At 35.2% G+C, this 27,778-nt stretch overlaps 1 protein-coding gene across 1 annotated transcript in view; it reads right to left on the bottom strand.

The window, feature by feature from the left end:
* Ush2a (usherin) overlaps nt 1-27,778 on the bottom strand; it is a 759,580-nt gene that overhangs the window by 647,370 nt on the left and 84,432 nt on the right. The window contains exons 5-9 of the mRNA XM_074048325.1: nt 20,753-20,816; nt 17,845-18,139; nt 16,781-16,956; nt 14,288-14,509; nt 12,982-13,075 (exon numbers count right to left, since the gene is read on the bottom strand). Coding sequence (XP_073904426.1) covers nt 12,982-13,075; nt 14,288-14,509; nt 16,781-16,956; nt 17,845-18,139; nt 20,753-20,816 — 851 coding nt within the window. The remainder of the gene's footprint in view (nt 1-12,981; nt 13,076-14,287; nt 14,510-16,780; nt 16,957-17,844; nt 18,140-20,752; nt 20,817-27,778) is intronic.

Raw genomic sequence — 27,778 nt, 5'->3', positions numbered from 1 at the left:
CTAAAATAACAGGAAATAGTGATTTACATAATAAGCATTGTAGAGTGTGATGTTAGCACCATTCAAATTATTGAATGGTAGGAAAGCTTATTATATAAAATGTTTCAAGCTGGCTCTGCTATTTACAATACTAACACAAATGCATACTGAAAGTTTGATTGTAGTTAATTCATAAGATCCATGATTAATGTAAAAGGGGTCACGAATTAGAGCCCAAAAATAAGAGAGGCATTCATGGTCACTAATAAATTACTCTGTGCCGGCTTGGCTGCCCTTGCAGGTAATGATGTCACAAAATGATGGAAGAATAGCTAAGTAGCCAACAAAGTCCCATTGCTTGGCTAGGGCACTGATCATTGCATCACTTTTGGCAAGAACTCCTGAAAGGTGAACATAATTATTAAAGGAAAATGAAAATTCATAAGGATGCAACTTTCACCTGATGACACATTTCCTAAAGCCAGATTTTATCAACACTTGAACTCTTAAACTAAGGAAGTACTAAATAAGAAAAGAGGATAAGAGAAGTGGTAGATATATGGTACTATTCAAGCATGTGAGTTGACATACAAAATGCAAGCCCAAACTTCCATTTCCAAGTTATATTCTGTTCATATGAGCTTAACATATACTTTTTGAGAATTATGATCTGCCCAAGTGGAAAACAATAAAGCTAAGAGGACAAGTAGTTAGGGAATTATCTACAAAAGAGAGGTGGTGGAATGAGGTTTAAAAGTCTATGTACCAAAAGAATGTGTATTGAGTAATTCCATGGTATAAAAATTTAGAATAGGCAAAACTTATCTGTAGTGACAGAAAACAGGTTGGTGGTTTGCTGATATAGGAGGTTGGGAGGGCACTGACTTCAAAGTGTCACAAGAAAATGTTCGGGAAGAAGGAAACATTGTGTATCTTGATTGCAGTGATTACACAAAAGAACACAGCTACCGAAACACATCAAACTGTAGATACTTAAATGGATACATTTTGGGATATACAACTAACACATCAGGAAAGTTGATTTAAAAGAAAAAAAGACTAATTCTGAAAGATGTTACTATGGTCAAAATTAGTAAAGAGTACACAAAATCTCTATCATTTATTATAATTGCATGTGAACCTTTAATTATCTTAAAGTAAAGGCTTAACTCTGCTGAAAAGTTAATGAGTTGTATCTAGTCTTTTGAATTTGTTTTGTCTCGAATCAATCCAAAAATGAGCACAGTAAATTAATCATTTACTGCTTTGGCCATTCTTGGGAAGAAATGTGACAAGTACTGTAAAAATACTCTCTATTGATGAAATATACCATTATTTTTATGGTATGTATCATACATTAAATTGCCAATATAGTACCAAAATATGTCAACATTCCTTGGCAGATACTACTGAGGACAGTCATTGAACCTTCCCAAGCTAGATTTTCAGCTATAACAATAAGTAATAAAATGTGAATAACAGTAAGTGGAGCTCTAAGTTCATTTCAGCATCAGCAGGATATTTGCTAATAAATTATCTTGAGCTGTTTTTTGTTCTCTGTTACTTTTTATTTTTATGAAAGGATATGACAAAGTTAGAAGTAGGTGACACTATGGCAATAGAGAGCTAATCTTGTTTTACTCAGAACAATTAATCATGAACTCTGCTATTTTACAAACTATGAGTAATTTTTGCTTCATAAGTTTTCCAAACTCAAAAGTCTTTGAAGCCAGAAAGTTAGCTGAAGTGAGGAAATCTAGATATAAGGAAATGACCAGTGGTGCATGTGGTGACAAATCAAAGCATAGTACAGCCGTAAGTAGGGTAATGGCTACCCTCATCGACCAGTTATTGACATGGGAAGACATCAACACAGTGCTAGAGTAAGTTCTGATAAGAAAAGTCAGAAATAAAAATTTAAGTGAAAATTCTTATTGAAAAACAAATAAAAAACTGTAAAAACTTTGTTTCCACCTTTGGGCCACTATTTTGTGACATCAACTATATAAACAACTAAAGAGTGTTTCAAATAGAAAATTCCCTAGAATGGCAACCTGCTCTAGAATTTAACATTCTACTCCTTTCTCTCCAGTTCATTCGTTTTCACTTCTGCTAAAAACACTTTCTCATAGAAAAGGCAATTGCCAAGAACTGGCAAATTCTTAAGATTTACATTTTTATCTGTTTGCCAAATGGCTGGAATATAATTCACAAAATCACGTTTTATTGAGTAATATCTTTAATGGTTAGCCTAATACTGTGAATTGAAGACATTGTTTTTGGATTAAATCCATTTCTTTAAAAAGAACATGCTCCCGATAGGAAATGAATAGCTTACATCAAAACCTATTTTTAAAAGTGGACAAGTGTGAAAAGCACTTGAATAAGTTGATTTTCAGATGATTATAAGGCACCTTTTCTCAGATACGGAAGTCCCCACATGTATTACGATATTTTGAATGATAACAAAATGAAAATATCATCTTATGAATGATTTTATAAAATCACTTTTCACTTTTAACACAGGTTCAAAATATCACAGGACTGAGAGATCATTCAAGTTAATAGTCTATTGATGTTTTCCCTTCAGCTGCATTTTCTAAATTTTACTAAGTAAATTGAATTTGCTGCTTTTTTATTTATGGCTAAATTCATGAACTAACAAAATATAACAGAGGAAAAACAACACAAGTCTACTTTTTCATTTTTGTTTTCAAAAGATACTCTTTAGATAAGAAGCATTAAGATACACTCTCAACACAAATTATACTTAATTAGTCCACTAGTTCATAATGTAACAGTCAGCACCTGAGACCAAGTCTGAAAATCCCAACTTGACTTCTGAAACCAATCATAAGCTTTAATTCATTTAATGCCCCTATTTTTAAGGAGAAGCATGAAATCACCCAAGAATCATAAAATATGAAACACTTCAATGTGAGGAACTGGAGGGGAGAAATGGGAAAGGACATTAAGAGGAAGAAACAGGGAAGGTAGAGAGGAGACTGAGATAGACTGGATCATCAACATAAAGCAAGAGAAGCTGAGAAAACAGGACGGCATGAGAAGCAAGTATCAGTAGCAGCATCTTTAGGGAAAATATGCCGGCATTAGAGCCTTGAACATGCTCTACCCCTTCTGTTCAAGTATCCCACTAAACTCGTCCCAGAGCAGTTTTTAAGTGGACAATTAGTGGGATTGGGAAAAAAGGATAAAGTCATTGAAAGAATTCATTAATGGCAAGGAAAGGGACAAAGTGTCTGTATTAAAGAACAAGAAGGGAGTAGGGGAGGAATTCCAAGATGGCGGCTAGAGGGAGGAAGCAGAAAGCGACCCTCCTATAGTGAAATCTTGGAGAGACGCTGGAGGCACACTTTGCAGGCATAATCACTGAGAAAAGGCATAACTTTGACCCCTCCACATCTCCAGCCGGGGCAGAGAATCTCCACTTCACGTTAAATGGAGAAACGAGGAGGGCCCCCGGGGCCGCCAGTGGCCGGCGCCCATACGGCTTGGGAAGACGCGGACCAGGTGAGCTTCGCAGTACCGCGGTTCCCCCACAGACAAGCCTGGGCCAGAGCAGCATAGCCCCCTGGACAGACTGACCTCCACCCGGGAAAAAAAGAGAAACTGAGTACTAAGCAATAAGAACAGTTAAGACACACGGGAAAGAGGGTGGGGCGCCCTGAGCGCTGAAGATTGGGGGAAGGGAATCCTTCCTGGGACTGGAAATAAACAAGCTGGGCGGGCCGGAGAGGCTCTGGCGGGAGCAGGGCGCGCCCAGCAACCAGGAGCGGGGAAGCTTGTGAGAGGAGGGAGGAAAACTCCACAGGAGAGGAGGGAAGACCCACATCCCACGTGAACTGTAAATAAACATGCAGGCCTGACAACGCGGGGCAGTGTCACCTTTCCCAGTGCTTGGAAAGGGGAAAGCCTGTAGCAGAGGCCCCCGCACAGGAGAACTCTGAGCAAACAAAGCCTGTGGGACCAGGTGAGTGCTAGCTCACCCCAGAGATCTGCATAAATAACACCGCCAGCTACAGGCTGAGAGCAGCAGGCAGGCAAGCCACAGTTGCAGATACCACTCTCAGAACTGTCTCCAGACGCTTTTTTTTCTTTTTCTCCCTGCCTTTGATGAGAGAACAACTGAATTACACATGCAAGCCAAAAAACTTACTGAAACTGTATTGCATTTGAACTGGGGACACTTGGCGGGGCTTTTTTTTTTTTTCTTCTGTGTGTGTGTGAGTGTAGTTTTGTTCTACTTTATGCATCCCCTTTGATGAGACAACTACAGAACAACATCTGAGGCACCAACTCTAGGACTGGAGATTGAGACAGACATCCAAATTATTAAGACTGAAATTGCATGGCATATAAACTTGGAAGTTCTTTGGTTTTTTTTTTTTTTTAATTTTCTATTTTCCATTTTATTTTAATTCATTTTTATATGTAGATATTACTTTCATATACTTATTTTTTATTTTTTTATCTTTTATTTTCAATCCTCTCTCTGTCTCTCTATTGTCTGTTCAGCTTACTGTCGACTAGTACACTAACACTCCCTGTTTATACCTTTGAAACTCTCTTGTCTGATACCTTGTTCTGCTTTCTCCCTCTTGTCTGTATATTTGTTTTCCCCTTTTCTTTAACCTCTTGCTTTCCATCTCAGCTCACTCTTCCATTCTCAATATTACCATTGTTATTATTACAAGCTAGAAAATACTTAATTACACACAGTACAGGGACAGTAACAACACCAAGGACAACGACGGGAAGACAGAAAAAACAAGGAAACCAGTTTCCCCACAGCAAAAAATTAGTACAGGAACCAGAGGGGAATGAAGAGAACAGAAGCTCAGATCCAGACTCCAACAAAATGAAGATAAACTATGCCAAAGGACCCAATGAAGCCCACAAGAATAATTTAAAAGAAGATATACTACAAGTACTCAATGAGCATTTTATAGAGATGATACTGGATAGGGTCAACCAAAATGTACAGGAGACACTCAAGAAATTCCAAGACAATAAAGATAGAGAATTTGAAAAAGCAAAAGAAGAAATAAAGGAAACCATAGAAGCACTGTATAAACACCAAAGTGAAAGAGAGAACACAATGAATAAATGGATAAATGAACTCAGGACAAAAATAGACAACAATAAAGAAGAAAACAGCCAGGATATGGAAAACCTCAGAAAAAAGAACGAAACAGAACTGCAAAACAAAACAGAAGGCCAATCCAGCAGAATAGAACAAACAAAAGACAGAATCTCAGAACTTGAAGATGAAATGGTAATTAAAGGAAAAACTGAAGAACTATTAATTAAACAACTCAAGACCTGTGAAAAGAAAATGCAAGAACTCACTGACTCCATCAAAAGACCAAACTTGAGAATCATGGGCATCGAAGAAGGAGAAGAGGTGCAAGCGAAGGGAATGCGTAATATATTCAACAAAATAATAATGGAAAATTTCCCAAATCTCGAGAAAGATATTCCCATACAAATGCAAGAGGCCTCCAGGACACCAAACAGACCAGATCAAAATAGAACTACTCCACGACATATCATCATTAAAACAACAAGTTCAGAAACTAAGGAAAGAATATTGAAGGCTGTAAGAGAGAAAAAACAAGTAACATACAAAGGTAAACCCATCAAAATCACAGCAGACTTCTCAACAGAAACATTAAAAGCAAGAAGAGCGTGGGGTGAGATCTTCCGGGCACTGAATGAAAATAACTTCAACCCCAGGATACTCTACCCAGCAAAGCTATCATTCAAAATAGGAGGAGCAATAAAAGTCTTCCATGATAAGCAGAAACTAAAACAGTATGTGACCACAAAGCCACCATTACAAAAGATTCTGCAAGGGATCCTGCACACAGAAAGTGACACCCAACTTAACCATGAAAAGGCAGGCAGCACCAAACCACAGGATAAGAAAAAGCAAGACAGTAGAGAGTAACATCAAGTTAGGTACACACAATCAAACCTTCAAACAACTAAGATAACTAAATGGCAGGAATCACCACATACCTATCAGTACTAACACTTAACGTTAATGGACTTAATTCACCCATCAAAAGACACCGCTTGACAAAATGGATTAAAAAAGAAGATCCAACAATTTGTTGCTTACAGGAGACTCATTTCACCGACAGAAATAAGCATATGCTTAGGATGAAAGGCTGGAAGATTTACCAAGCCAATGGCCCCCGAAAACAAGCAGGAGTAGCAATACTTATCTCTGACAAAGTAGACTTCAAACCTACATTGATCAAACGAGATAAAGAAGGACATTCCATACTAATAAAAGGGGAAATAGACCAAAAGGAAAAAATAATCATCAATCTGTACGCACCCAATGTCAACGCACCCAATTTCATCAAACATACCCAGAAAGACCTAAAAGCATATATAAACGCCAACACAGTGGTTGTGGGAGACTTTAACACTCCATTATCATCAATAGATAGGTCATCCAAACAAAAAATCAATAAAGAAATCCAAGATCTAAAATATGCAATAGATCAAGTGGCCCTAGTAGATGTCTACAGAACATTTCATCCAACCTCTACACAATATACATTCTTCTCAGCAGCCCATGGAACCTTCTCCAAAATAGATCATATCCTAGGGCACAAAGCAAGCCTCAGCACATATAAGAAAATAGAAATAATACCATGCATACTATCTGACCACAATGCAGTAAAAGTAGAACTCAACAACAAAAGTAAAGAAAAAAAATGCAAACAGCTGGAAACTAAATAACTCATTACTTAATGAAGAATGGATCATCGATGCAATAAAAGAGGAAATTAAAAAGTTCCTAGAAGTCAATGAAAATGAAAACACAACCTACCAGAACCTATGGGACACAGCTAAGGCAGTCTTGAGAGGAAAGTTTATAGCCATGAGTGCATATATTAAAAAGATTGAAAGATCCCAAATCAATGACCTAATGATACATCTCAAACTCATAGAAAAACAAGAACAAGCAAATCCCAAAACAAATAGAAGGAGAGAAATAATAAAAATAAGAGCTGAAATCAATGAAATAGAAACCAAAAAAACCATACAAAGAATTAATGAAACAAAAAGTTGGTTCTTTAAAAAAAATAAACAAGATCGATAGACCCCTGGCAAACCTGACTAAAATGAGGAGAGAAAAAACCCAAATTAGTAGAATTAGGAATGCAAAAGGGGAGATAACAACAAACACCATGGAAGTCCAGGAAATCATCAGAGACTACTTTGAGAACCTATATTCAAATAAATTTGAAAATCTAAAAGAAATGGACAGATTTCTAGATACATATAATCATCCAAAACTGAACCAAGAGGAAATTAATCACCTGAATAGACCTATAACACAAAATGAAATTGAAGCAGCAATCAAGAGTCTCCCCAAAAAGAAAAGTCCAGGACCTGATGGATTCTCTGCTGAATTCTATCAGACCTTTAAAGAAGAACTGATACCAACCCTCCTTACACTGTTCCATGAAATAGAAAGGGAAGGAAAACTGCCAAACACAATTTTATGAAGCCACTATTACACTTATCCCAAAACCAGGCAAAGACACCTCCAAAAAGGAGAACTATAGGCCAATCTCCTTAATGAACATTGATGCAAAAATCCTCAATAAAATAATGGCAAATCGAATTCAGCAACACATCAAAAAGATTATTCACCACGACCAAGTAGGCTTCATCCCAGGGATGCAGGGGTGGTTCAACATACGAAAATCAATAAATGTAATAAACCACATTAACAGAAGCAAAGACAAAAACCACTTGATCATCTCAATAGATGCAGAAAACGCCTTTGATCAGATCCAACATCATTTCATGATAAAAGCTCTAAGAAAACTAGGAATAGAAGGAAAGTTCCTCAACATTATAAAAGCTATATATGACAAACCTACAGCCAGCATTATACTTAATGGAGAAAAATTAAAACCATTCCCTCTAAAATCAGGAACCAGACAAGGATGCCCACTATCTCCACTCCTATTCAACATAATACTGGAATTCCTAGCCAGAGCAATTAGGCAAGAAGAAGGAATAAAAGGAATATAAATAGGTAAAGAAACTGTCAAAATATCCCTATTTGCAGACGACATGAACCTATACCTTAAAGACCCAAAAAACTCTACTCAGAGGCTTCTAGACATCATCAATAGCTATAGCAAGGTAGCAGGATATAAAATCAACATAGAAAAATCATTAGCATTTCTATACACTAATAATGAGCAAATGGAAAAAGAATGTATGAAAACAATTCCATTTACAATAGCCTCAAACAAAATCAAATACCTAGGTGTAAACCTAACAAAAGATGTGGACGACCTCTACAAGGAAAACTATACACTTCCGAAGAAAGAGATTGAGGAAGACTATAGAAAGTGGAGAGATCTCCCATGCTCATGGATTGGTAGAATCAACATAGTAAAAATGTCGATACTCCCAAAAGTAATCTACATGTTTAATGCAATTCCCATCAAAATTCCAATGACATTCATTAAAGAGATTGAAAAATCTACTGTTAAATTTATATGGAAACACAAGAGGCCACGAATAGCCAAGGCAATACTCAGTCAAAAGAACAATGCAAGAGGTATCACAATACCTGACTTCAAACTATATTACAAAGCAATAACAATAAAAACAGCATGGTACTGGCACAAAAACAGACATGAAGACCAGTGGAACAGAATAGACGATCCAGATATGAAGCCACACAACTATGAGTAACTTATCTTTGACAAAGGAGCTAAAAATATACGATGGAGAAATAGCAGCCTCTTCAACAAAAACTGCTGGGAAAACTGGTTAGCAGTCTGCAAAAAACTGAAACTAGATCCATGTATATCACCCTATACCAAGATTAACTCAAAATGGATCAAGGATCTTAATATCAGACCCCAAACTCTTAAGTTGATACAAGAAAGAGTAGGAAATACTCTGGAGTTAGTAGGTATAAGTAAGAACTTTCTCAATGGAACCCCAGCAGCACAGCAACTAAGAGATAGCATAGATAAATGGCACCTCATAAAACTAAAAAGCTTCTGTACATCAAAAGAAATGGTCTCTAAACTGAAGAGAACACCCACAGAGTGGGAGAAAATATTTGCCAACTATACATCAGACAAAGGACTGATAACCAGAATATACAGGGAACTTAAAAAACTAAATTCTCCCAAAACTAATGAACCAATAAAGAAATGGGCATGTGAACTAAACAGAACTTTCTCAAAAGAAGAAATTCAAATGGCCAGAAAACACATGAAAAAATGCTCACCATCTCTAGCAATAAAGGAAATGCAAATTAAAACCACGCTAAGATTCCACCTCACCCCTGTTAGAATAGCCATCATCAGCAACACCACCAACAACAGGTGTTGGCGAGGATGCGGGGAAAAAGGAACCCTCTTACACTGTTGGTGGGAATGTAGACTAGTACAACCACTCTGGAAAAAAATTTGGAGGCTACTTAAAAAGCTGGACATCGATCTACCATTTGATCCAGCAATACCACTCTTGGGGATATACCCAAAAGACTGTTACTCCAGAGGCACCTGCACATCCATGTTTATTGCAGCACTATTCACAATAGCCAAGTTATGGAAACAGCCAAGATGCCCCAGCACTGACGAATGGATTAAGAAAATGTGGTATCTATACACAATGGAATTCTATGCAGCCATGAAGAAGAACGAAATGTTATCATTCGCTGGTAAATGGATGGAATTGGAGAGCATCATTCTGAGGGAGGTTAGCCTGGCCCAAAAGACCAAAAATCGTATGTTCTCCCTCATATGTGGACATTAGATCAAGGGCAAACACAACAAGGGGATTGGACTATGAGCACATGATAAAAGCGAGAGCACACAAGGGAGGAGTGAGGATAGGTAAGACACCTAAAAAACTAGCTAGCATTTGTTGCCCTTAATGCAGAGAAACTAAAGCAGATACCTTAAAGCAACTGAGGCCAATAGGAAAAGGGGACCAGGAACTAGAGAAAAGGTTAGATCAAAAAGAATTAACCTAGAAGGTAACACCCACGCACAGGAAATCAATGTGAGTCAATGCCCTGTATAGCTATCCTTATCTCAACCAGCAAAACCCCTTGTTCCTTCCTATTATTGCTTATACTCTCTCTACAACAAAATTAGAGATAAGGGCAAAATAGTTTCTGCTGGGTATTGAGGAGGGGGAGCGGGAGGGGGTGGAGTGGGTGGTAAGGGAGGGGGTGGGGGCAGGGGGGAGAAATGAACCAAGCCTTGTATGCACATATGAATAATAAAACAAAAATGAAAAAAAAAAAAGAAGGGAGTAGGGAATACAGACTGAATGGCACTTTAACTTTAAAATCTAGAACAAGTCAAATTGACAAAAAAAATTTAAAACATGGTTGTAGCTCAATTAATTTACTTTTTATAGCAATATAATAAGTCATAAATGAAAATTGTTAAAATTGTTTTTAAAAAGACTTTTTTCTCCTAATCTTCTCATCAAACCAAATTTAAGGCAGTAGACATTTGAAATCCAAGAAATGTAAGATTTTCTCTTTAAAGACTACTTACTAATGGTTCAAAGTAAACATGTTAATAAAAAGAACAGCAGCATAAACCAGTGATCAAGAAAACAAAAACTGTATCAAAACTAGAAGGTGAAAGTTTTGGTTTGAGTACCAAGAAGGAAAGAGAATCATAACCAAACCAAAGACTCCTGGTTGAAGCAGGAGCAGAACTACATTGTAAATATGTCTACATTTTAGACAATGCTCTTGCCACTGAACTATACACTGATGCTACATTTAGGAGAAAATTAGATTAGGAATTGGCAGAAATGTAGTTTGTTAAATCTTGACACGTGATTTTTTTAATGAGATATTCCCTAAATCCCCCCAAAAAACTGCACAAGAGAATTGAACTGTGTTATACACAAACACAGGGCAGGGCCTAAGAGATAGAACAGTTGACAAGTCTACATGAATCTATAGACACTGATATTGCCTAAAAAGTTAACATACACTAACATATAAGCCCATACTTATATAATAAAAAATGACAGAAACATAACTGGTCCATATACTTGTCATTAAAACTTTTCTTTTTAGAATAACAGCAATTTATAATGTAACTCACTGTATTTGTACCTTATTTTTTATTGTTTTCTTTTTTCTTATTGTTGTACTAGAGGTACAATGTGACATTTACAGAAGTTATAACAATATATCATAGTCTAATTTACATCTTCCATAATTTTCCCTTATCTTCCCTCCCCCTAATCCCAGAATAGTTTCAGCAGGTCTCATTTTTCCATTTACATGCATGTGCATAAAATATTTCCACCACAGTCACACTTCTACACCCTTTTCTATATTCTCCCTCCTCCCATTGGCCCCAACCTCCCAGAAAGGACCTGTTCTGCCTTCTTGTTCTATGTTTTTATAAAAAAGAAAAGTGACATTTCTGTTTGCTTAAGATAACCACGTAACTTTAATTTAAATAGATACGGTCAAATGACCCTGGAAAATGTTATGCTGATTGTTAGTCCCATCAATACTGTGTACAAGGTTATATTTTTGCAAGCCATGAATGTTACTAGTCTTTCAACATTTTGCTAATTTGAGAGAATTAAAAGCTATATTCTATTATGCACTTTCCTGATTAAAATTAAGGCTGGGTAACCTTTCATAAATTTGTTGATTATTACGATTTCTTCCTTTCTAAATTGCTTGCTCATGTTTTTTCTCCTTTTAATTGGGTTACTATATTTTTCTTAATATTTTTAAGTTTATTATTGTAAATATTCTTAGTATTTTAAAATATTAAAATATTATATTAAATAATATGCTATACCAAAATATAATTCTTAATTTTTAAATAAATTAATGTTTCTTAATACTTTTATGTTTAAGGAACTTAACTGTTTACCTTTTACTATGAAATAAATCAATCCATCACTTGTTGCTATGCTCTAGTTATGTTGGTCTTTACACTGTTTAGAATTTTCAATATTTATATGACAGAACATGTCATTAACTTCTTTCATGATTTAAGATATATATTTCTGCTTGTATCTCATTTGTTTAGCTTTTAAAGGTCTTTCATCTTGGATTTTTAAATATTCTGCTATTTTTTTAAAAGATTTAGTTTTTTTATTTAAATGTTTAAACCAAATTAGTTTCTATACATTCCATCTACCTTTTCTCTTTCTTATAAACTAGCAGCCAGTGGCTCACAGCATCATTTACTGTAGACAACACACTACCTACTTTCATTATCAGAGTGATTATTACTGCTGCTGTGTATCCATCCATACTGGCTATTGCAGATGCTGATGCTAGACCTTTCTATCTACTAGTGTCTCTCAGATTTTTAAGTGTTTTCATACTTGCCTATTATTCCAAAAGACACAGTTAAATTTCTACCTCAACTATGAGATTTCCCCTGACCATCATAGACAAACTAACATAACATAACTCAAAGTCATTTTACCATAGGTTTTTCAAATTAATTACCTTAAATTCTTGATATAAGCAATTAATCTTGGTTGTCTCAATGACACAAAGATTACCATGAAACTAATGACCCTACATTTTTTGTTTTGATGCCTTTATGCAAATATATTCTAGATATTGAAGTCAAACTTTTCTTTGCTTAGTGTCAGGCTATCCAGAAAACTTAAACATTGTTTTTTAAAACATGATAATGCTGATATGCCAAGAAAGAAAAAGAAAGGAAAAGAAAACATTAGGGTTTCATGTCAGTTATGATTTCTCTAATTGTGATTATTTTTTAAAACGTAACTTTTGATTTTAGCTTTTAATTTTGTATACAAAAAAATGTTCCTCAGGGATAATCAAAAATTTAAGCTCAATTCAACTTATCTTTAATGTACATCCAGAAGTTAGAGCAAAATTAAGTTTATGGAATTTATATTCACCTTTCCTATTTTCAAAAGATTTTCATGCATAAAACAACTCACGTGAAGTCCATCAGTGAAACTTTCCTGAAAGCAGAGGCATCTGCATGGCTTACTTGTCATGTCACAACGATCACCATGGCCGTGGCACTGACACCTGTGAGCATGATCATCATACAAATCTCAGGAAACAAGTGAACTGTGAGTATGTTTAAGGGCCTGTGGATATACACCCAGTGTGAACCCAACAAGGAAGACATGAACCTTTAATCAGATTAACACAAAAATAGTTTTATATTAAATCATATGTTTATTCATCATAGTGCTGAACTAATCCTGAAGTACCAGAACTGTCATCAATATCCAAACTGCATTGACTTTTTAAGGTAATTTTTCAACCAGCCTGGGCAGAGTTGCGGGATTGACTGCATGCACCTATTCCAATCATGTGGGAAATTTGTCCAGGGAAGGTAATTGGTGAAACTTTTCAAAATACAGTTAAGAATATAAGGCTCAGAATAAACTGCAAAACAGAGTTAATGAATTTCAATTTTTGTCCTTTGTTTCAAAATCAGATGGTGACTATTTAATAGTATTACTTTTCATTATGCTATTACTTAACAAAAGTTGGCATTCTGGACTGTTTTTAACAATGTCCCTTACTAACAAGGCATATCATTCTTCTAGAAAATACCCTAAATATATTCTAAATGTTCATTTCTAAATTAGATACTAGGCTCTCTATTTTGCACCTGCCATTTTGAAAACTTCCTATGTGTCATGTTCTCAGTTATGATCAGAAATCTATAAACTTACTATAAATTAATAAGGATATAGCACGTTTCTTCTGAAGCAAAACAAATACTCCTTATGCAACTGTGAAACTCATGTGGACCCAGCCCCATACTTACGAACTGTCTGGTACTATAGCTACATCCCCAAATCAAGTTGTTTTCTCTTTGAGGTCAAGAGTACTTAAAAATTATATTTAAGAATAAACGCAGTAAAATATTTGCTAAATTATACCTAAGTCAGACTCAGAGCATCAGAACTTTTTTTTGCAGTGCCGAGGCTCAAACCTGGGGACTCACACATCCTGGGCCAGTGTTTGAACACTAAGTCTCATTTCCGTCATAACATCTGAACATAACAACTTTTGAAAGTTGATTCCATAACAATGCTATATAATATACAAGAAATGCTCATATATAAATCTAAAAAAATTAGAGTAGAATGCCATTTCAAAATATGAAGGCTATAATATAGATTTCTTTAAAATCTTTCTGTTTTTTAAAAGAGGCACAAAAAAACCTCATTGAAAATGTATAGTGAAAACCACACTCCAATTTAAACGAGTAACGAACACTACCTCCCACTGATGGTGATTTCATCTACTGCATAGTATCTGTGTCCGTGGTTTACAGCAGGCTCAGTAATAGAGTACTGTCCATGGAAATGAAGCCTTATTTGTGTGGCTTTTACAAATTCTTGAAGAGATGGGGTATTATAGAAATCGTTGTACCCAGAAAGATTCTTTGGTCCAGATGTCAGAATATTAAATGTAACATTACCACGGGAAAATGGAGTAAAACTGTTGATGGAAGAAATTTAATGCCATGAATATTGATTCATATTTTTGTAAAATAGAAGTCACAACTTTGAGTCATTACTATGCAATATCACTAAAGGCTTAAATAGTTCTGGAAAAATATTCCATATATTTCATGTGCAGATAATATTTATTCATCAAAGAATCATAGTAAACATTTCCTTGAAAGCATAAAGAAAAATCTGTAAATGAAGATAAATTGCTAAACAAAATAAATACTAGATTGCAAAACACCAGTGAGTCTGCAAATAAACTACGTCATTTTGCGCGATCTTTAGTGCTGGCGGTGTGGTTCAAGTAGTAAAGTGTCTCCTAGCAAGCATGATACCCTGAGTTCAAACTCCAGTACTTCCAAAAAAAGTTGAAAAGCAAGAAAGAAAAAAAGAACTTTAAACAAAGTTTAAAATTGAATTTAGATGGGAGATTTAGGAGAGTCTGCCTCAAAAAAGACAGTGGTAGAGCAAGATCTCTACCAGCTACACTGTTGACTAGCCTATAGGTTATTACTAAGCTATTTGTCTACTAAAACTGGATGTAACTCAGTTGTAGACCCCTTGCTTGGCAAGTTCAAAGCCCTGGCTTCAATTTTCATGCTGCAGAAAACAAAACAAACAATAGCAAAAATGAACATGCCAAGAAAGAAATCAGGAAAACAATCCTACTCACAATGGTCTAAACAATAATAATAAAATATCTAAAAATAAAGCTAATCAAGTAGATGAAAGATATATGCAATGAAAACTGTAAAATTTTGAAGAAAGAAATAGAAGCAGACACTACAAGACAGAAAGACCTCCCATGTTCATGGATTGACAGAATAGCTATTCTGAAAACAGCTAAATTACTTAAAGTGACCTACAGAGTCAATGCCATCCTCATCAAAATTCCAATGACATTCTTCACAGAGACAAGAAACAATCTTATATATATAGAAATACAAAAGACCACAAATAGTCAAAGCATCCTGAGTGAAAGGAACAATGCTGGCAGCACCACAATACCTGATTTTATATTATACTGCAGAAACACCATTCTCATTGTAGAGCTGTCCTGCTTTCAGTCTAATGAAAGTGCTTTCCTTCAACAAAGGGTTTTGGGAAAACTGGATGTAGAGAACTGAAACTAGATCCCTACTTCTTTCCCTTTACAAATATCAATAAAAATGAATCAAAGACGTTAATATAAGACCTAAAACTTTGAAACTACTACAGGAAAACATAGGGAGAAGACTTCAAGATAGGGTCATAAGCAATGACTTTCTGAATAGGGATCCTAATAGCTCAGGAAATAATAGCAAGAATTGACAAATGGGATTACATCAAATTTAAAAGCTTTTGCCCAACAAAGGAAACTCAATAATCAGAATGAAGAGACAATTTATGGAAAATTTTTGCCAGCTATTCATCAAAGAATTAATACACAGAATACATAAAGAGCTCCAAAAATTAAACACCAAAAGAACAAATAATACAATTAATAAATGGACAAATTAACTGAAAGTTCTCAAAAGAAGACATACAAGTAGCCAATACATACAGGGAAAAATGTTCAACTTAGCCATAATGGAAATGCAAATCAAAATTACATTGAGATTCCATCTCACCTCAATTAGAATGATAGTCATCAAGAAAACAAATAATAAATGTTGGAGAGGATGTGAGGGAAAAGGAACCCTGTTGGTGAGAACGTAAATTAGTGTAGCCACCATGGAAATTAGTAGGGAGTCCACAAAAAACTAAAAATAAAGCTATCTTTTGATTCAGCTCAACTGTTCCTTGGTAAATATCCTAAGAAGTCAAAGTCAGCATGCAACAGAAATACCTGCACACCCATATTTTTGACAGCATTGTTCACAATAGCCGAGTTATAGAATCAGCCTAGGTGTCTTTCAATGAATGAATGGATTAAAAAAAACGTAGTACATATATACAATAGGGTTTTACTCAGACATAAAGAGGAATAAAATTTATGTTGTTTGCCAGAAAGTGAATGGAACTGTGGATCATCATGATAAGTGAAATAAGCCAGACTGAGAAAGACTTCTCAGATGTATTATCAAGACTTTTTTAAAAAAACATGGAAGTAGATGGAGACCTTTTGGGGAAAAGGAAGAGGATCAGGGCAATGGTGAAATAGAGAGGGTAGTGAAGGGTGAATGTGATCAGAGTTTGTTATATACATGTAAAAGTGTCACAATGAAACCCATTATTTTATACAATTAATAGCCACTAAATGTTTTTTAAATGTTCATACTTAGGGAGCTGAAGACAGTTGACAGAATCGGGATTTTCCAAACCTCCATTGTTTTTCATTCCAAAGGTACTGCAATTTCTAGCAAAATACTGCCGGTCATCCCAATCTAAATCATCCTCCTTCCTTTGAATCCTTATTGTTTGTGGACTAAGGAACTGAATGATAATATGAAACATCTGGAAACAGTAAGTTAATTATTGTAACTGAAGTTTAAGTTTGACACATCAGTAGAAATCAAACCATGGAATTATTGCATTCCAATTATTGATTTGCTTCCTCATAATTATAACAAGCAAATATTTACGAACATCCAGAAACTTCAGATGTACAGTAAAAGCAACACATTTTATAATACTATGTTGTCTCTGCTCTCAAGGATTTTATAAAAGTGTAAATTAATATTAAATTTATGATGAAGACATTAACAATAAACATTTAGTTCCATGAAATAAATCTCATATATGCTTTTCTTAAGTAGTTATCCAGAATAAGCACTTCAGATTTTATTAATTTGTGATGCTTAATATAAAAGATTGTTCTGACATTTCATAAATATCATTTTGATACAAATCTCTAAAAATTAAGCTTTCCATATCATCTTTTACATTCCTTTATTTTATGTATTTTAAGACTCTATTTAGTGAGGTAATATTCAATTACCACAAAAAAGTATATCCATTGGGTTATTTTGCATATCTGTGAATGTGACTTTACTTGGAAATAGGTTTATGCATATATAATTAAAGATCTCACTATTAGATCATTATGGATTTAGAGTGAGGCTTTAAAAGAAACAAAAGGGAAAATTGAGCCTCCTTTCTAGAGACTCTTGAAGTGACACTGCCAACAAGCTAAATAATACAAGTCACGAGAAACTGGAAAAAGCAAGTAAGATTCCTCCCTAAAGCCTTTGGAAGGATTATAGACCTGCTAGCACCTTTATTTCCTATTTCTAGTCTTAACTGTGAGAGTGCAGTTATCTCTTTGCTTTAAGACATGAAGTCTGTAGTAACCCATTGCAGCAGCCATGGGAAAGTAATGCACACTCCATTATTTCTAATTACCTGATATTGTCCATTTTCCAAATCCACTGAGATAGTCATTCCCTTATTAAGCTGGGTAATGTTTGCAAACACATGTGAAACCCATGAAGTACCAATATCATTATCATTGACAAAGGACAGAGGATGGGCTTCAGGATTCAGCCATAAAGCTCGATTATTGGTCGTGTCTTCTGCACCATTCGGAATGCAGTACTGCTGTGCCAGAGGGTGGACACAAGGGTCACTGCTGGGGCAGTGGCAATGTGACTGAATATGCAATCGGGGCAGATGTCCAGAACAAACTTCAAGAATCTCTCTGAAAGGGCCAAAAAGGAAAATATAAGGATAGATAGCTTCACAGTAATAGAACTTCTAAGAACTATTACAAATGAATATCACTCTTTTCATGCCTTGATGAGTAACTGTTTAGCTTTAATAATTTTCTAAAAAGAACATAAAATCATTCTTGGACAATTAAATATTCTCATTCTTATAAAATGTGTTATCAACTATAGTAAATTTTTAAGTGTTAACTTTTCACATTAAGAAGCATATATGAGCTCTTGTTTATCTTCAAGCTCTTATTATCAACAAATAGATTTATTTAAATATATGTCACTGTGCCCATTTGTGATAAGGTAGAAGATCACCATTTACTTAGATAGATAAGCTGACTTGCTACTGACAGTGAGCAATAATATATTGAAAATAATGAGACTTAGTGTGTATCTAGTTCATCCACAGGAAAGAATAAAAAGGCTAGTCCTATTTTATCTGCTTCCTTTGGGGTGAAGGGAATGAGGCCAAAGCCATTAATGGTTTCCTGTGACTCATCTGGTACAGATTCTGGCTTCCTGAAATGTTTCAATGGCTTCAGATCATATGCCAGCTGCCAAAAGTCAAATAAGAATGCCAGCTCCTGGCAGATATATTTAATTTTTCCATTAAGGGCAATACACCTGTTCTAGATCAGAATTAGTTATTGTATTTTTAGGCATTCTTCCTCATAACACCTTTCCAGACATTTTAGTTAGACCAATGCCAGTAACCCAGATCTAACTAGAGAAATCAGGCTTCCTCTCCTATATCCCAGTGAGGCAATAGAGGGTCAGGCAGCTTTCCCATTGATTAAGTGACATTTCTTTAAATCCCATTGATATTTTTCAACTGACATCAGGTTTTGAATGGAATCCAAAGTCAATATATAACGTGAAATCCTTGCTCCCTAGGAAAAAAAATCATTCTCAACAAATTACTGCAATATTGCTCTTAAGCATGTTAGACAAAGGTAAGAAGAAATATGAATAAACATTCTTCCTTTTTATTTTGAAAAGAGTAAATGAGATAGACTTATACATACAATAATATAATATTATGTCACTGGTCGTAAAATGGAAAAGAAACTTCAGAAACCACCAACAACAGAATTTCACTTGTATATTTCTAAATGACATTGAAATTTATGTACTTTTAGGAAGCCTTAAGAAAGATTTGTAATCCACTGCTGGTGGGAATGCAAGCTGGTGCAACCACTCTGGAAAAATTTTGGAGACTTCTTAAAAATCTAAACATAGACCTGCCATATGATCCAGCAATCCCACTCCTGGGGATATACCCAAAGGAATGCGACTCAGGTTACTCCAGAGACACCTGCACACCCATGTTTATTGCGGCACTATTCACAATAGCCAAGTTATGGAAACAACCAAGATGCCCCACTACTGATGAATGGATCAAGAAAATGTGATATCTATACACAATGGAATTTTACTCAGCCATGAAGAAAAATGAAATCTTATCATTTGCAGGTAAATGGATGGAACTGGAGAACATCATTCTGAGCTAGGTCAGCCAGGCTCAGAAGACCAAAAATCATATGTTCTCCCTCATATGTGGACTTTAGATCTAGGGCAAATTCAGCAATGTTGTTGGACTCGGATCACAAAGGGAGAGCACACACGGGAGACATAGGAATAGGTAGAAAACCCAAAACATGAAAGTGTTTGATGTCCCCACTCCAGAGGAACTAATACAGAAACCTTAAAATGACAAGTTTTCACTAGCAGGGGATCAGGAACCAATGTAAAGATCAGTTAGAGTTGAATCAACATGGGTCGTAACACATGGGTACATGAGTGTTAGCAGGAATCTTTCTGTATAGCTATCCTTAACTCAAGTAGCAAAAATGCTTTGTCTTTCTTATTATGCTTATGTCTTTTCAACAAAATCAGTCACAAGGGCAGAACCGAACCTGCCTGAAACTGAGGGGGGGAAGAGGGGAGAAGGGGGGGCAGGGTGGAGAAATGACCCAAACAATGTATGCACATGTGAATAAATGAACAAAAAAATTTTTTTTAATTTTAAAAAAAAGAAAGATTTGTACCTACTCTCAAGATGAGGGAACACTTCATGAAAGCTAACCCAAGTATATATAACTTTTCACTAGAAATAGAATAATATATAACACTTCAAATATTCGTTCATCTCCAAGTGTAACATTCTAATCTCTTGAGACTTTCTTGTACATCAAAATAAATAATCATTTTCATTATTCTACACTCTCTAGTTATAATTTCAACAAAGCAATTTTAAAATGTACATACAATACTTTTTAAACATTAGAATCTACTTCATACAGAACATTTAAACAAATGTATTTCAATTTCTATAAAATGTTCACAAAGCTAGTTTTCTTACAGAAAAGGCTTTGTAGAGAATTTTATCAACTTCATATTATGAGTCACTGATAAAATAGGCTAGTGAGTAGAAGGCATAGATTAAGCCAGAACAAGCTGCAAACATTAATTAAGTGATGTTTGTCAAATGCTGTACATGTGAAAAATGCTATAATCTCCATGGTACTCTTATTTAAGTGAATTCAGCATTTACACAAATACTTCTTAAGGTTTACAATACCACATCTGCTCACCTGTTTGTCAGTGCCACTTTGTATAATCGAAAATCTTGCATTCTTCCAGCAAACTGCTCTAAACCTGCAAAATATATGTATGTATATAATACAAGAAGCCTCAGTTGGCCAAGCAATTGTTTAAAAATATTTAAGTGGTATTTATTTAAAGCTACAAAGCTTTTAAAACATGTTTGTGCCACTTCCCTTTCCAATTCTTAAAGACCTATATCCATTTTCTAATTCTACATGAGTTAACGGTAATAATCATATTTATCTCCATAGACATTGAAACACTAAAATAAAAGTGAATACATAGCCAGCTTATTTACTGACATTACTCATAGCTTTGCTTCCCAAATCAAATTTCTCTTGAGTTTAAACCTATAAATCTATCATCTCATAATCCCTAAATTTAATTGTTATCTGCATTCAATTCCAATTTCCCCAGTATTTGCAGTGCCAACAGGAAAACTGCCTGCCCTTACATTTCACTTATTCTAGCCTCAAACTCCAGAATATGCTTGGAGACTCCCTAAAGTTAGATTAATGTCTTATGTAGAAAATGTCCCAAAAACGAAGATAAATTTATAACCTCCGACTCATGGGTTCTGAGTTACTCACATATCTCACCAACACTGTGGTTCAATTTCAAAATTTCGTCACCTAATGAGAATTCTTCTAAGACAACATGGTTAAAAGACCAATCTACATTGACTTACAGGATTGTTCAAGGCTTAGGTAGGTATCAACCTTTATCCACATATTATTTTATGAATTTGTTTAGCAGATATTTGGTATTTACCAAAACAAATAAGCTCTAGAGAATATAAAAGGAAAAAAATATATAAGAAAACTATCATCTCTAAATTTTTGTCTGTTTTTATTAAAGAGAAAACTTGGTAAAAGGTAAAATACTATGTAAAGTTTGGGTCATCGGACACAAAAAATATGCTGGTTCCTAGTGTATAATGCCAATTCAATAATTTAGCCTCTTAAAAAATTAAAATTGGAGAAATAGCTATTTCACCAGATGGTCATTTTACCCATGTGTGTTTTCTTCTAACCTTTAAATTTTTCCCAATGTCTTGATAACAGGAGTTTCTAAAGAATGTTTGAATTCACTTGAAATGTCTTTTCTCCACTCATAAAATCTGACAATGGTCTCCTCTTACTATTTTACACATGACAAAATAAAATTATGAGGTTTTTACTTAAAAAAAAAAGAATGTTTGACTTGTCTTTGTTGTTACTTATTAATGGTTAGGAGAAACTGAGCAGAGTAAGATTTGTCAGAAGATGGGGAGTAGAATCTACACCCAGAACAGATCAGATGTTGATCTCAGGAGATAAAAGGATCTTCTGAGAAGATCAGAAGGGGACAATGAGCAAAGAATGGCAAGACTTGGGGGCATAAAAAAGAATGTATGCATGCACACATGGGTATTATATATATATATGTATTTATGTATTTATATTTTCAATGTCATATTGAAGAAAATTGGGACTATTTTATACATGGATTTTTCCTCATGAAGATAAATGTTTTCAATTGGTACATTCTAAAAAACACTTATTTCTTTGTGCTCCCTCTATGCATTTTCATCTCCATCGTTCACACTTTCTAAGCTTACATCCACCACGAAGATGGTGTTCTATGTAGACTTGCTAATCAGACTTCTCTCAACAGCATTTCTTATTCTATCTATTCAAAAACAGACAAGTGAAAATAATTGTTCTTTCAACTTGTATTATGAGCACAAAGTACAACAAGAATTGACAAAAACTTCGCAACACTCTTTAGATGATCTTCAACACAAGTTGCTTGATAATTCTTAATCATTTAAAAGAAACAAGGAAAACGTGGCAAACTGTTCATTCAGTAAATTGCCTAGCCATCTAGGCAAATTTATTTGTAATGTTCTGATATGAATTCAGGGTCTAAAACTAAACAAAATAAGAAGGGTATAGGAAGGATATAGTGCTCTTATAGGTAGGAGGAATGACGGGAAGAATAGATGTGAATATAACTAAGTCATACTGCTTATGTGCTTTTTTTGGAGGAAGAGTGGAGACAAACTGAGGAAATCACAGTGTGAATTTGCCTTGTGAGGCAAGAGATACTGTTGTCTGTCATGAATAAAGGAAGCTGGATTTGTCTTCTGTTTATTGTTTACCTTTACTTATATTTATCCACACCCAGTCCTTCTCTTACCATCTTTCAGACTCCATACGGTAGCTGAGCTAATTTTCAAAGCCCCTCAGCTGCCAAGCTCGCTGAGATCTAAGGTTTTACACTTGATTTACCTCTGCTTCCAATGTTCCTGCCTGACCCCAGCCATTGTCTCTATGGAAGCATTTAATTACAAACTGTGCAAAACTTTCTGAGACCATCATGTTACTATGAGCTCCTGTAGCTCTGTGAAGTACACTTCTATTCTATTTTACAAATGCCTACTTATTTCTCTATCTTTCTTAGGAAACATGAAAACACGTTAAATAAACTTCCTTCTCAAGACACACAAAGTAGTAGTTGGTATAGCACCAGCTCATAGCCAAGTGTCTGGCACATGCTAAATTATTCAACAAATAATTAATAATGGAGGAAAAAAGGAGAATGAAACAGAGAGAAAGGGGAAGTAGTTGTAAAGTGGACTTAAGGAGAATGGCAAAGACCTGTAATGGCCATTATAGAAAATGAATGGGGAGGTTGACAAGGAAAATTATAGAACTCCTTAAGAAGTATTTTGATTGTAACTTTGCATAGTCTACAAGTTAAAAGAATACCTGTGTAACAAATAACCCCGAAAAAAAAAAGGAAGATATAAAGGAATGATTCAAGCATTAGGGCAGAAAAGATGTACCACTGTACTTAAGTGGACAGGAACATGAAACCAGATGACAAATGATAAACCAGGAAAAAGAGAAAAGCTGAGGGACTGGTCATCTCAGTGAAGTTGAAGAGAGTATGGTAGAAATAAAGAAACAAGATAGTTGAAACAATTTTAGTATTCACCTTCATCTTGTCTAGAGTCAAAAACAAAACCTGAGCAACACTAATGTTCCTTTTAGTCCCACTGACTAATGGAACAACAGGAAGACTCCCACCACACTCAAAGCACACTTGTCCATGAAGAAATTTATTGCTCTGTGCTGAATTGTACCTAAAAGATATTCTGAAGTCTTATCCCCTAGTATTTATGAATGAACATGATCTTATTTTAAAATATACTATATGCAGATATAATCAAGTTACAGTTAAGTCATTTTAAGTAAGCTCCAACTCCAATACAAATAGTGACTTTTATAAAAGGAAAATGGCATGTGAACACAGAGACACACAGGGGAAAGGCCATGTGATGGCAGACAGACTAAATGATGCAGCTACAAGCCAAGGAACCAAAAAAACTAGCAAAAGCTAATGAAGGATTCTCCTTCTCAGTTTTCCAATTGACCAGGGACCTGAATACACCTCAGTGAGGAATTCGTAGCCTCCAGAACACTGAGAAAATAAATTTCTATTGTATTAAGCCATTCACTTTGTTATGACAGCCACAGGAAACTTAAACAGCCACACTTCCTATTTTTGTAAATATGAGTTGTCAAAGAGAAAAAATAATTTTATGACATGCAGTCCATGTTACCCAGCTTTTTTCTCAGTATGAAATATTATCTAAGGGTTTTATACAAAACCTCTAAGGGAAATGTTTTATCTCAAGAATCAGATCATTACAAATAGGTGCTAATCATTCATGATTTTGGAAGGTCTACTATCACTGAAAAACAGCCAAGATGATGAAACACTCTGATTTTGTGAAAGCCTGAACTATGGCTTTAAATGAAGTCAAGATGACTTCATTTTTTGTATATTTATTCATTCACAAATATTTATTAGGAGTCTATTATGTGCCAGGCACTTTCACGGCTGCCAAAGACACACCAACTAACAAAAGAACACCCTTGCTTTTATGTAGCTTGCACTCAAGCAGATAGATAAACTTAGTAAATGAGTAGCTGACATAATATAGTAGAACATACTAAGTGCTATCAAAAATAGGAGAAAAATTTTAAATAGAAAAATTAGAGCAGAACAGAGAACATGCTGGATTTTAGTAGGTATGGTGCATTCAAAGAGAGCCCTCGCTGAGAATGCAGCGTTGACAGGGGCCAAAAAGTGACTCATGCAGATATCCAGGGACCAAGTGTTCCAGGCAGCCGACGATGAGTGCAATGTACTTGCCATGTTAGAAGAGGGACACGGAGCTAGCATCCTGGAGCGGAATGAAAGAAAGAGACACCATTGAAAGATTAAGTGTAACAAGTAACTGGTCAGTAGGGATGGAACTACAAATTGTTTAAAGCCTTATAGCCCATTATAAAGATTTTAGTTATTATTCTGAGTAAAATAAGAAGTCACTGGAGCATTGTGAATAGAGAAGTGATATGATCTCAGGTTTATCCAAAAGTGTTGAGATTAGAATGTAAGGGAGAAAAGTAGAGGCAGAGGGGCCACTGGAGAAGCTATTACAGTCATCCAGGTGAAAAATGATGGAAATCAAACCAGGATTGTAGAAGTGGAGGTATCCCCTGAAATGCTGATAAATTAGAATTCACTTCCTATATTTTAATAATAGTTAAAGAGAAGCTCAGCTGAAGAGGGATAATAAAATCTATTTTATCATCTATAAAATAAAAGGGCTGGGTTTTATAACCTTTAAAAACCATTTTAATTTTACATTTTGGAATATGTGATAGGACAATCCTTATCACTGCTACAGAATTCGTACTGGATGTATTTTTTTTCCAAAAAGAATTAGAGAAAGTTTCCCAAGGACCAAGTGTTAATGTGAATCATCCCTCTCAAACAAGAGAATTATGATTTGGTGGAGAATGCCATAAAATATTTAAGGACACTGACATAGAGATGGATTTTCCTCATTTCTTTGCTAGCTGCAAATTTTAACATGTATTCATTGGAATAAACATTCTGTAAAGAGATTTCTGTTTTTAAAATATTCATATGGCACAGGTAGATCTAAGTTATATAAATTGATCAAGGAAATAGACATGACACCTACAAGAAAGACTTCATAATTATGTAGTCAGAAACTAGGTAATGACAGATAAGAAGCAGTGCTGCACTACAACTGACTAGAGAGTAAAGTTAGTTAAATGCAAAAACTAAGTAAATAAGTCAGAGTGAAATAGGTTTGAATAAGACTAAGTTCTGTTTTTTTTTTTAAAGTGTAACACCAACCAGACAAGAAGAAATGAAATTGCCTGGATTCTCTACATCATTATCTACTTAGAATATCCCAGTGAATTGACACAAAAGGTACCAGAACTAATATGTATAACAGTTTAATGTATAAAAGTCAATTCAAAAGGTTAGACACTGGTGGCTCACTACTGAGATCCTAGCTACTTGGAAAGCAGAGAATGGGAGAATCAATCTCAAAGGCTAGCCAGGGGAAAAAATTTCACGAGCTATTTCAAACAATAGCTGATAGCTCCTGTCATCTGAAACTGTGCAGGAGGACGAGATCAGGAGGATTGTGGTTCTAGACCAGCATTTACAAGAACCCCATCTCAACAGATAAAAGCTGATCATGGTGGTATATATCTGTTATCCCAGAAATGGCAGGAAGCACAAAATAGGAGGATCACAGTCCAGGCTGGACTGGGCAAAAAGTGATAACCCTATCTCCAGAATAATCAGGCCAAAAAAGATTAGAGGTATGGCTCAAGCAGTAGAGCACCTGCCATGAAAGCACAAAGCCCTAAGTTCAAACCCCAATAGTGCAAATAAAATCAATTACATATGATATATGTATAAGTCAATAAAAATTTTAAATTTTAAGTCTGCTTATATTAGCAACACAAACATGAACTACTATTTATAGTTTTTTTAGCAGCATTATGGTTTGAACTCAAGGTCTTGCACTTGTTAGCCATTTCTCCAGTCCAATATTAATAAATTTAATGCAGCATGGCAGTGTCAGTATGTTAAAGCTAAAAGACAGTTTTAAGTTAAACAGTTATATATTAAAACTTGATGAACAAATAACGGGATATCATCGGAATGCAGAGTAAGAACTGAAATTTCTTTCTCCATAAAAGCAATGTTTATATTAGCCAAGAAAGTAGAATCAACTTTTTCAGAACTCTAGAAACAAATAAGACTTGCAATAATGTGGGAAGAACAACAGTTTCTTTCACATTGTTAACCTTCTCTATTTCTGTTTTTCCTGAAACTAACAGGTAGCCTTGAAAACAAATGGTTTATGGTCAAACTGAAAACAAACAACCTGGGAGCCACTGGAAGGACCAATCTGAAACTGCAATGCTTTCAAGGCTCCATCCTCAGACAATTATAATTATTTGATCTGTATGGCAATACCATTAAAAAATAGCAAGATTTGAATTGACTCAGGTTTCTCCTCATGGGAATAGTCTTTCCCTCGGGATGTTTGTTGAAAACAGTTAGCATCAACTGTTTAACTTTGCAGTTGCCCAAGGCAGCCTTAACAGTTGGAAAACCCAAAAAAACTTGAAAGGAGAAGCTGGGGAATGGCATGTCCATTGGGAGCTTCTCAAAGCTCCGATAGGTGCATGGGAATATTGATTATTGATTATTGATTATTGATATTGATTATACATAGAATGGGCCACGTACACATTTGCTGAAGTTCAATTCTGTATAAAGACTTGGAGACACCCAGAGATACTGGTTATCTGAACAGAGGCAAGAAAAAGTGCATTAGCTCAAGCCCACAGGGGCTTAGTGGCACTGCAGAGTGGAAGGCTAAAAGAAAGGGAAAGAGGAAGAGATACATTGGCAAAATTGGCACAGAAATAGATGTAGAACAGAAAGGTCCTTTAAGCTAATGTGTTCTGGGAGTGCCATAGTGGGCCAGCTCTGCAAATCTCCATGCAAAAGCATGATGCTGTAAAAAAAAAAAAGTCATCTTGAGTAGGACACACCAAGCCTTTCCCTGGATCTCATAGTAAAATATCCCCTTTTTGTCCTGGCCAGTATCTACCTTG

Source organism: Castor canadensis, chromosome 11, assembly GCF_047511655.1.
Source record: "Castor canadensis chromosome 11, mCasCan1.hap1v2, whole genome shotgun sequence".
NCBI classification, from domain to species: domain Eukaryota; kingdom Metazoa; phylum Chordata; class Mammalia; order Rodentia; family Castoridae; genus Castor; species Castor canadensis.
The sequence above is the reverse complement of the archived record's forward strand: the minus strand, read 5'-3'. Positions and strand labels throughout refer to the sequence as shown.